This window comes from Leguminivora glycinivorella, chromosome 10 (genome assembly GCF_023078275.1).
Source record: "Leguminivora glycinivorella isolate SPB_JAAS2020 chromosome 10, LegGlyc_1.1, whole genome shotgun sequence".
In the NCBI taxonomy this organism is placed as follows: Eukaryota; Metazoa; Arthropoda; class Insecta; order Lepidoptera; family Tortricidae; genus Leguminivora; species Leguminivora glycinivorella.
This window is the reverse complement of record NC_062980.1, coordinates 4,479,397-4,491,617: the sequence shown is the minus strand read 5'-3', so window position 1 is coordinate 4,491,617 and position 12,221 is coordinate 4,479,397. Positions and strand designations below refer to the sequence as shown.

General features: G+C 36.9%; 2 protein-coding genes across 2 annotated transcripts in view; one reads left to right on the top strand and one right to left on the bottom strand.

Moving 5' to 3' along the window:
- LOC125230253 (calmodulin-like) overlaps positions 1-12,221 on the bottom strand; it is a 129,123-nt gene that overhangs the window by 53,688 nt on the left and 63,214 nt on the right. The gene's annotated exons all lie outside the window — the stretch shown is intronic.
- Positions 1-12,221, top strand: part of LOC125230255 (troponin C-like) — a 50,208-nt gene that overhangs the window by 6,658 nt on the left and 31,329 nt on the right. The window contains exon 3 of the mRNA XM_048135361.1: positions 7,938-8,081. Within this exon, the coding sequence (XP_047991318.1) occupies positions 7,938-8,081 (144 nt within the window). The remainder of the gene's footprint in view (positions 1-7,937; positions 8,082-12,221) is intronic.

Sequence of the window (12,221 nt, the reverse complement as noted above, 5' to 3'; positions counted from 1 at the left end):
CATAATTTTTTAGCAACTTTTGAGACTAGGTGGCAGTGATTTTTAATTACTAATTAAAACCGTCTTCTTCAAATGCGATGGTGGTAATAAGGTGGTTATACATTAAATTATTGGTTTTGTAAGTATCTGATATGACAGGACTTCGTCTATTTTGGACCAATTTTTATATTGACTTGCATTGGATCATAACATAATATAACAGTCATTGTGTTCGATCGCTTCACGATTTTAAGTATGTAATAGAGTGATCGTTAATAACTGGTTAAAAGTAATTTGATTTTCTCTCTGCCCTTACTTTGAGAACCCCTGACTTGAGCTGCACGTGTTACTTTGACAGTGATAGCAGTTTGTTTACGTTTATTCCGTTCAATTCGTAATGGGAATATATGAGCGTGACGTATTTGAAACTCTAATTTTGTATGGAAAATTAGGTACACATATCGAATCAGCTCGTGATTTTGAGAAGAATGAGCCCAAACACGTCCAGATCTGGTGAAATTCGATATTCGGTATTTAATTTGGAAAACGCCCAGCTACGATACGACTACAAAGCGTAAGCAATTGTGGCATTGGCTAGGTACCTGACCCGGGTAATTTAACTGATGTTGCTAATTGTTTTTTAACCGACTTTAATATTGAAGAGAGTTTCAACTCTTTCAATTTTTAATTTTTTTTAAATGTTTTAAACCGCTTTGGATTGATATGGGCTAATGGATAAACACATTATTTTATAATGGATATAAGATTTACGTATCAGGCAGGCAAGCATGGTCGCGTGATAAACGATATTTTTATATTACATCACGCCGTCCTTTTCGCACTATATATTTGTAAGTGCGATAGAGATGCACTGATGCGATTCTAAAGTTTATCGAACTTACGGGACTGTATTCTATATACGACTTATGACTTAATGTTATCCAGATTATTTTGTTTCAATTGCATTATAGATTGGCCTACTCGAAACTATTTTTTTTATACTACGTCGGTGGCAAACAAGGCACCTTTAATGTTTTTGTTGACTTGAGCTGCGATTAAAGACGGACAACTCAGTGGATTTTACTGAGTTCATTTGACTTGATAAATAGCTACGTTTGCTTGATTTATGGTATACTAGCTTTTACCCGCGGCTTCGCTCACGTTAGAAAGTGACAAAAAGTAGCCTATGTCACTCTCCATCCCTTAAACTATCTCCACATAAAAAATCACGTCAGTTCGTCGCTCCGTTTTGCCGTGAAAGGCGGACAAACAAACAGACACACTGTACACTTTCCCATTTATAATATTAGTATGGAGTATGGATATGACATCTGTGTGTCACCTCATACATCAGAACAACAGCGCCCTCTTGAGAACAGTCATATCGCCACTACTTTGAAAAAATCTCGTATCGCACACTGCTCCTCAAAGTTAAAACGCAGTAAGTCTTTATGCATTGCATACATACATATTACATTTTTCTTTTCATTGACAGAAGAAGATAAAAGTTTTTTTCAAAGTAGTGACGATATATGTCCGGTCAGACTTTATACATACATTAAACCCGTATTTCTGGTAAAGCCTTGCATAACCTAATTGTACATGTGCAGTAATGAAGTGCACATGTGCATTATATGGCGCATAAAGACGTTTAGAGCCAATGAATGTCGCCGTTCGCGTAACGAATGGGCACCGGGGTAATTTCAAACACTAGGCGAAGTTAAGAACTCGCTGACCGCTAAAGTTGAACACATTTGTGGATGCTAAAAAAAAATATTTCCAAGGAAAATAATTATTTTCATTTGTATTTTTAGTAGTTGTACTACTACTATAATAAATAAATAAATATTACAGGACATTCTTACAGATTGATTGAGCCCCGCGGTAAGCTCAAGAAGGCTTGTATTGTGGGTACTTGGACAACGATATATATAATATATAAATACTTATACACATAGAAAATGTCCGTGACTCAGGAACAAATATCTGTGCTCATCACACAAATAAATGCCCTTATCGGGATTCGAACCTAGGGCCGCGGCTAAGCAGGCAGGGTCACTACCGACTGAGCCAGACCGGTCGTCAAACTACTACTACTATACTTACTATAAAACTTGAAATATATGACATTCTTGTACAAAGAAATTAAGTGATCAAGGTCCTCCAAGTGTTCCGAGCTGGAATCGAACCAGTGTCCTCCTAGACTCGATTAACCCTCTCCCGCGCAGTAATGACAATCGACGGCTAGCTTCGGTAATAAATGCGTTAGCTTTTAAAGCTTCCTACGCTGGTGATAGCGTCTTGGCCGCTCCCCCCCCCCCCCCCCTCCCTATCACGACGCATCTCGCTCCCCCGTCCTTAAACATCTCTTGACATACAGACTGACCCAAATTATATATATTTCAATACATGACAGACACTTTGACAAATACTGCTCTTGAGAGCGAAAGACCTGGTAACCCCTCCTCCCCCTTTTTCTCCCCGGGATGTCCCGGACATCTCGGCGTCAAGTTCATGTTGTGCATACGTTAGATATTACTCTCTAAATTCTCAAGTCACAATTAAAAAAAAAAACAATAGTAAATTGAGTAAGTGGCTGAACCTAGTCACAGCTTTCAAACCCCAAGGAAATTAGTTTAGTCTACCTACCTACGTCTACTGTTCCTGTTTTAAATATTTCTAAAACTAATATTTACGGATCATTAACAAAAGTGGACCATCAAGTTAAAAAGGCGAGTCCCCATTTAAGGAACTTCCACTAACTCAAAACAGTTTAAACAAAATCGCTTTCAAAATTTCGATAACTCGCCCAAGTTCCAAGTTGTACAAGTTTCAACCCTGTAATAGCCGCGAGTAAAGTTGATTTTCCGAACTAGTGAAGCTGCGATACGATGTTGCCGAAGCAAGCCACTGGAATTTCAAGCGCCTACCAAATTAAAATGCCTGCGTTGCGGTACTAATGGTTCTCGTTTCAACGCTTGGGTAATCGTTTTAATAGGTAGTTTTGTATTATACAGTCAACCAATTGGAACCCTAGGCCGCTGTAGAACTATGTCATAGTGACGTTATAAATCAGATTGTAAGAAATCTCTTACTGCTTGTCATTTTTACATGGTTGTAGAGTGGCCTAGGGTTCCAATTGGTTGACTGTACAGTAGTAGAGGATGAAACAACGCTTCAATACTAACGATCATTCTGTAATCACTTAACAATAACCTAACCACAAAATTAAAATTTTGAAAAAACCCGCGACTGCGACATATTAGACCGATTTTCATGGAACATGGCTAAGAACACTCCCGACTAACTCAGCTTTCAGACAAAAAAAAAACTAAATCTAAATCGGTTCATCCGTTCGGGAGCTACAATGCTACAGACAGACACACACACACACACAGACAAACAGACAGACAAACACGTTTTTGCGTCGGGGGTTAAAAAAAGTTGTGTTTAATTAAAAAATAGCTAAACTTTGACAATTCCGACCATAAACAGTACAGATTTATCCATGTTTAAAAACGTTATTCGCTACTATTGAAGTACGTGCTCAGGTTGTACACTTCATAGTTTTCAGTTAAAAAAAACATTCAAGCAAATTAATTTTAAAATTTGGAATTCAAGAAGTGCAACAAGTATATTAATTTATTTTTGACAGCCATATATCGTGACGTAAGATACGCTACAACTTTACAAAAACTTCGCTCTATGAATCTACGGCACATTCATCGATTCACATACTCTGCAAACACCTCATTCGAACCTGCAAAGGCAGGCAAAATGTCGGTTTCCGCACGTGTGCACAAAAGTAAGTGAGCTTCGCCGCGATGCGAGCACGGCGCGTGACGTGCGTTGGAAGTTAAGGGTTCTCAATGGAAAAGTTAACACAACCTTTACTATGGATTTACGTTTTAGAAATCGTTACTCGATACCGCAACCGTCAAAGAAACTGAATGAACTCGTGTGTTTCATCATCAAAAGAGTGGTTATCTTAAAATCCTCTCAAAACCTTTGCGATTTCAGTCTTTGAGTCTTTGTCACATTAAACTTTCACAAAATGAATAAAATAAAATAAAATAATCGTTATAACCTTCAAATCAAGAGAACAGGCATCTTCTGGGCGAGCTCACTCCATCGTAAGCCACGTCTTTGCTTTTGGCTACTCTGTGGCCAAGAGTAAGCCCATTTATAATTTAAAAAAAAAGGTAATAAATTAGACATATGTTCAGGCCAAAACTGAAGCTTTTACCTAATAAGTTGTACAATGGAGTAATAGGTATTTCTTTTATAATACATATACAGAGTGGGGCCTGTAACAAAGGCGAAGAATTGAACTGTAGGCTATTCTCCTTATACTGATCAACATTTGTTCAGTGACTTTTAAAAATTATGAAGTCTTTAAATTTTTAATTTTTGATACAAAATAAATATTAGCTTCAATTTACGCCATTATTGTTGTCATTGACGTTGTCTGTCACACTTTAGACTTAACAGAATTCGCAATAAATTACCTCTTAGAAAAAACTTTCAAGGGTGATAAAAATCAAAATACAAGTTATTTTTAAAAGTCGCCGAACAAATGTTGATCAGTAGAAGGAGAATAGCCTAGAGTTCAATTCTTCGCCTTTGTTACAGGCCCCACTCATAAGTAAATATAAATCTGTTGCGGATATATACGCCGCAGACCGGTAGACAGTCAGAATCAGATGCCTCAATCTGACTGTGCAAGCCCCTAGATCACGCGGCCGTGGTAGGCCTAGTAGCGATTGGACGTCGTTGACAGCGGAAACGAAAGAAAACAAGCACACACCTGAGCATGCCGAATACCGGGCAAAGTGGTAGTATTGGTACCGGGCAAACGCTAGGTTGAAGAAGAAATCTATAAAGTGTAGGTACATTACCTCTCAGAGCTTATATTCTCCATTTGCTTATTTTAAAATTTAAAGCCTGTCTTTATGAATACAATTTGACGAGCTCTAATTCGCTTTAAAGTTCAAAAGTTGCATGTCTGTCTATTTAATAGTTCCGGTTTAGGCCAAAAGTTTTGACTTAAACAGGTGTTTCAATGAACGTAATACAAAATAAGTGATTCTGGCTCTATTAACGACGAAGAATACTTATATAATTCACATACCCAGGTCTTAAAATTCTACGTAATTAAATTTTGCTAATTTTCTAACAAAATAAATCAATCCAATTCTTGAAGTGTGGTCACTCATTGTGACGTCATGGCGTGACGTCAGTTGTAGGTGTCTTATCAGTTATCAAGGTGTTGATTATTGTGACAGGTAACATGTCAGAATGCATTTTATTCATAAAATGTCAGTCTAGATAAACAAAAAGGTGAGTTTATACTACAAAACTAGGTTCGAACTATTTTCTCTTAACAACCTAGGTAGGGTAACCATGTTGTGACCAAAATAACAGGATTTAGGAAAACAATGATATTAATGATTATTAACTAGTTCAACAACACGCGACCTAACATAGTCTTTTAGCAATAGGAAGACGAGTTTGAAAAACATGTTTTGCATTACTTTCATTGAAACACCCTGTATGGCCATTGCCTCAAAAAAGACAACTCTATAGCTTCATTTTTCTCATTTTTAATGCCACTGTTGAAAAACCATGCACTTAGTTATTAAGTAATAGTTTTCTTGAATAACTTTCGTGAAATTCGCAGTTTCCTGTATTTTGACGCAAAGGTTTGCACTGTCAGCTCAGCTGCCCAAAGCCTTCCCGCGCAAACGCACAGTATCGTTATAACAATGCGTTGCCATGGTTACAGAGCCAAACAATGCCCTGGACCCTGTAAATGACGAATAACAGTTCGGGAGTAGAAAAAATTGTGTAACGTCAGCCGTCACTGATTGAGATTTTTTTTATCGATAAGGCACTGGTCCCATCAAAAGCGAGTAAGCGAAAAACTATCGGCGATAGAACCGAACAAAAGATAGTCGCTCCTGTGAGACGCGAAGACAGCGCGAGCGAGTTAGTTCGTCGCCGAGCGATGAACTATAAATCGCTAGCTCTCTCTTTTATTTACACGGGCTTTTGGTGGGATCAGTGTGCCTAGCCGAATGCACAAACGCTCATGAAACGCTCATAATAATAGCTCTCTCGTAGCTATCTATCTCTATCGCTCTTGCGTATTGGCGCGACACAGCCAGATTACATTTCTGCGGCGATTCGGTGGCGTTTCGCGTCGCAGAAATGCCATTCGGCTACGGGGCCTGGACTGTTAAATTGCAAACTCTGAACGGATTCGCACTCTCTTTTTAACCGACTTCAAAAAAGGAGGAGGTTGTCAATTCGACTGAATGTTTTTTTTTTTTGTATGTATGTTACTCGATATCTCCGAGGATCGTGGACCGATTATCAAAATTTTTTTTTTGATCGAACGGGTATAACCCCGAGATGGTCCCATTGGCACCAAGTCGGGGTCTGATGATGGGATCTTGGAGAAATCGAGGGAACTCTTCAAATGTTATAGGCACATGTAATTTTCTTAGTGTATTTTTCAAAGGTACACCAGTATTTACGCCTGATGGTAATAATTTTATGTGGCTGAGCTGATGATGGAAGGTCAACTCCTCAACGGTTAGGAGTTAAAGGATAATTCTTTCACTACAATCATAATCATAATCCTAATCATTTTATTGGTAAAGCTAATTTACATGTCATGTCATTTAATTTGCATGTAATCATAATCATAATCCTAATCATTTTTGGAGTCGGGGCCAGCCTGCGTATGGTTGGGTGGGGCAAACAGGAAATAGCAAGGCGACGAACAGGTCTGGTACCGACTACAAAAATAATTGATTTGTTTATAATTTGGATGTTTAGATTATTGCAATCCGATAAGAAATCTGAATTCGAAGGTTTATTATTTTTGGCTTTTTAGTTTCTCCGTGTTTTGTAACACGCTTTTTTTGAAGGCGGTTTTATTTTTTTAATGTCCTCACTCAGTTTGTGGTAGTTTTGCGGTGGAGGCTCTCAACTATGTCTCGTTTTAGAACCATCTGCTTGAGGCTCCTTTTAAAGCTTTTCCCGATGGATTTAATAAAAACGCCTAGCTTTTTATGTGGTATTTGAATGTATTTTTCTAGAAATTAGTTGTTTGCACCGTTAGTGTATGTTGAGCAAATAAATTATTTCATTTCATTTTATTTCATTTCATTTCATTTCAAAAAGACGTATTTTGTCTGAAATATTTATAATAAATAAATAAATAAATAAATAAATATTGTAGGACATTCTTACACAGATTGACTGAGGCCCACGGTAAGCTCAAGAAGGCTTGTGTTGTGAATTGCTTTATGATTGAGATACTTATTTGAGGAATATAATTTTTAAGACAATCTATGCATGTGCTTAATTCCTATTAAAATATGTACTTTTAATAGTAGGTACCTATCTGATTGAGTTAAAACTAAGCATACTGTTGTTATTGGACACTTGCAAAAAACTATAGTAGACGTATAAAAGAAACTTAAATCTTGCCACAATTTCCATGACTGATATCTTAATTTGGAACAAATTACCCAAAAAACGAGTCGACTAATAGGTGAATTAAAGTGGTCTAAGAACATAATTGTGAGATGTTTTTATTGATAATACCTTTCATAATCTAATATTTAATTCTTTATTAATTTCATTTAACTCGAAATATGTAGTTTTTATTATGGTTTGGGCTGAAAAACAGCGCTGCAGTGTCACTCACGTTGGGTCGACGCTGTTCAGCATCATGCTGACGCTCAAACCATTTGTCACAACAACAAATGTTTAGAATGTTAAGTTACAGTAAGATTTAGTTTAGGTATTAAGTTTATAGGTTAAGTAACTTGTTTAATCTTTTCCTTGTACTCCGTGTTGTGGCAATAAATGCATTTTCTTTCTTTCTTTCTTTCTTTCTTTCATAATTTCATAAATCTAAAAGTAGGTATATTTTTGTCCACCAGTGCTCCGACGGGCCTTCAGCATGTTCGACTCGAGTAAGCAAGGCCGCATTGAAAAGGAAAAAGTGCGGACCATCCTCAACACGATGGTTCATAGCTACGACGACCAACAACTCGATCAGATGTTGGATTCAGAAGACGTTGATGGTAAGTGCAGTTTTTGTTCGCTTTGGCTAGCACAGGGACCTTAACCCAATCACTCTAGAGTATAAGTCGTCGATGAGCTTCAGCATTTATGACTCCTGCTAGTCCTGCTAAGGCCGCAAAAAAGTGCGGATTATCAACACGATAGTCCATAGCTACAACCACTAGCAATTCGATCAGATGTTGGACTTAGATGATGTTGATGGTATGTGTAGTTCTAACCTCTAATGAGGTTAAACATTAAAATAACCTCATTTGTTCTACCTCAGGGATGGCAGAGGGCGCCACGAGCCTTCGGGAATGTCATATACTTGGAAATTTCGACCCTTGCCTTCGTGCACCGATGGCCGAGTGGTTTTCAGGCAATCGCCCGGTAAGCGGAGTACGCTGGTTCGATTCCAGCTCGGAACACTGGAGGCCTTGGTCACTTTTTCTTTGTATATGACATTTATTTAATGTTTATAACATAATAGTAGTGTTCCTACTTAAAAATTACAAATTAAAATATTTTCTATCAAAGTAATTGACGACCGGTCTGGCGCAGTCGGTAGTGACCCTGCCTGCTGCGCCACGGTCCCGGGTTCGAATCCCGGTAAGGGCATTTATTTGTGTGATGAGCACAGATATTTGTTCCTGAGTCATGGATGTTTTCTATGTATATAAGTATTTATATATTATATATATCGTTGTCTGAGTACCCACAACACAAGCCTTCTTGAGCTTACCGTGGGCCTCAGTCAATCTGTGTAAGAATGTCCTATAATATTTTTTTTTTATTTTTTTTTTATTTAATTTAATATGTTCTTAGAGTCTAATGAGGTTACCAGAAAGACCCTAACCAAAAAAATCTAGAGCAGAGCGTATCATAGACATTCAGTATATTTGACTACAGCAAACAAGGCCGCATTTAATGTCATGTTCGATGGGTTTCTATCTTGTAAATAAAAAGAGACAGTGCGAAACATCTTCAAACACGATGGTCACCAGCAGCTCGACGATGTAGGACCCAGAAGACGTTAATGGTAAGTCATATATCGAAAGAAAAATCAAGCGGGTCTTGCAAGTAATTTGACAATATTATTGTTCTTGTAATAAAACTAGGGAAAACACTACAAAGATGTTGCTGGGCCATTTTTTTCAAAGTTGTCCACCCCACTTTTTTTGTAACATAGGTATTTTTTACGCGATTCATACTCAGAATCGAGAGCTCTTTCGATCCTGATAGGAGAAAAAAAATGTCCCAAGATTTCCATACATTTTTTCGAACCATCCATTCCGTTACCGCCATACAAAATGTATGAAAAAATGGTAACGGAATGGGAAAAAACCTTGGGACACTTTTTTCTCCTATTAGGATTGAAAGACCTCGCGATTCTTAGTGGAAAACACATAAAAAATTCCAAATCTAAAATAAAAGTGGGGTGGACAACTTTGAAAAAAATGGCCCTGCTAACATTTTCACCTACCTAAATAAAAACCTAAAACTTGTAAAATTAAACACCTCGTATACCTAAAGCTAAGATCGCCATCAGTAGTAGTAGCTATAAATAGTCGTCAAAGGCCCGACAACGCCGTTAAACACTAACTTTACGAGTTTATTACACGTTTCAGTTCTAATCTGACCTGACGAACAACATGTCGTTTATAAATAAACTTCCTGTGTTTGGACACATCACTCTCTCGGAATATGTTGATTCGTCTTTATGTTTAAAGTTAATGGATAAACAAATATGTACATGTATATGAATTAAGTATTCATTGAGATAATTTTTCAAGTCGCCGCGCGGTTATTTTGTGTATTCTCCGACTTTGTGATCATCTTTTTTTTAAATTGACTCATACCTACCTATAGGTACAGTATAGTATCCTCAGTAATAGTAGGTAGTATACATTGTAAAGTTAAGATTTGGTGATAAACTCCTAGAGTAATTACAAATAACATTTTATACAAAATATCATTTTGAATATCATTTTAGTTGTGCATACCACCATAATAAAGAATAAGTCAAACTTGGCCAAATCGATCATAAAAGCACTATAAAAGTATATGTTTTAATTTTGTAGTGAAAGCGATTAATATTCATCTCATTTACTGGGTTACAATATGTTTATGAAGAAAGTGAATTACTGATCTAAACTGATAAGTTTCTTACTAATGACTTCATAATCTGTTACAATGTCGAGTAGTCATAAACTAAGTTTATCGATTAAGGACTTTAATGACGTTACTTGATGTCGAATGAGATGAAGATCAAACCCAAACTGAGGGACAGATTTTGGGTCAATGGCTACATAATCTAACTTAATTGACTTTGTTGGTCTAATGTTTTAGAATATAACTAAAATATTAAAAGAAATCTAAAAGATAATTTAAAATGATTCATTTTAATAAGTAAAACCCCAACTTTTGGTGTATAAAACCAGGGAAAATAAATTTGACCACATATTTTTGTACTCGTAGAACAGTTGGTAATTAAACTAGTAACTGCTGTCTAGACTAAAAGAACGTAACGTATATGTATAAGTAGTTCGACTTTCGTAACAAATCTTATGTTTAAACCATCAGACTCTATTACTTCGGGACGTGTTAATCGAGACATCGGTATTTTAGTGGTGACATTAAATGTCAAGTAGCTTATATCGGTAAGATGATAATAATCATCTCCAATTTTCTGCATGGCATCTATAACAATTATTAATATCTCAGCAAACCATGTCACAGCAAAATTAGCGGAACCTCAGCACGTGTCCTGATTGACTGTCGGAAAATTGAGATGCAAACGTTCTTGAAGCGACACGTGTGATATGACGCGCGGGGAATTTTGATATAGAGAGATTGGAAGTTAATTAGCATCTTACAAGACAATCTTAGGCACTGGACCCACCGCGAGCTAGTAAGCTATGAGCTATCGGCTATAAAAACGAACAAAAGATAAGCACTCCTGTGCAAATAAAAGAGACACGGCGATATTGATAGCTCTGGGCGAGTGACTATAAACATCGCCGTGTCTCTTTTATTTACACGGGAGTGCTTATCTTTTGTTCGTTTTTATAGCCGATAGCTCATAGTTTACTAGCTCGCGGTGGGACCAGTGCCTTACGATAAATATACACGATGTGACAAGAGGAAAGCGAATTTTTAATTCAGTGTTCCTGATGAAATTAAAATAATAGAAAGCATTTAAACTTTTTTAGATTTCACCTAGTGTAACAGGACGAGAGGTGATTTTTTTCCGTGCTTACTTTTTATGGGTTATAAAACTTCATGACTAACTGAATGATGACTTGATTAAGGGATGATAAAAAGCATATTGATCTAATCAGTAAATAAAATTTGTTAGTAAAAAGATATAATTTAATGAATTTTGCTAAAGATATAAGATCAGTGTGGAGAAGACCGTCTCTCCGATCCCTAGGACGAACACTAGTTAGCAATAAACTTGATTAGTGTTTCGAACTCGAACATCGAGTTCAACATGGTTCCGCGAAAAATAAAAATAAAATATAAGCAGTCGGAATATTTGTATATTATGTATGTAAAGTAGTCATTTAATAACTTAGAATCACACTCAGAAAGTTCGGCACACATAAAAGAGAAAGGCAAGACGGGCATATGATAAACAAGGAGTTGCCAACCTTTTTTAGGCTTTATTGGAAATAAACATCAAAATAAATAAACGACGGAATTGTAATACTACTGATATACGTATTTAAAACACGCTACAGTTTCACGAACTTTTCAAACCTCTAAACCACTGATTTCCCTAAGACACGTTCTAAAACCATTTGGAATGCTACGTCGTACTGCACATGCACATTTGCACATGCAATATGCAGGTGGGACCCAGAATCTCCTTGCGGTCGTATTTAGGGAATTTACACGTGAAACGTTCTCATTTAGGAAGTTGATATGCATTGCATAGATCATTTTCTCAGCGTGTTTTTTTTTCCAAATCAAATAAGGTACAGCGGGACAAATCTCGACTGGGGGATAATTGTAACTAATCCATTTTTTATTACACTATGATGTTAAGTTCTACATGTATCCACTGAACACGCCCACCATATACAGGGTGCCCGGTAATTAATGGACAACCTTTTAACCACCAAGAGGGCACCTTATACTGGTCCAGAAAATCGACT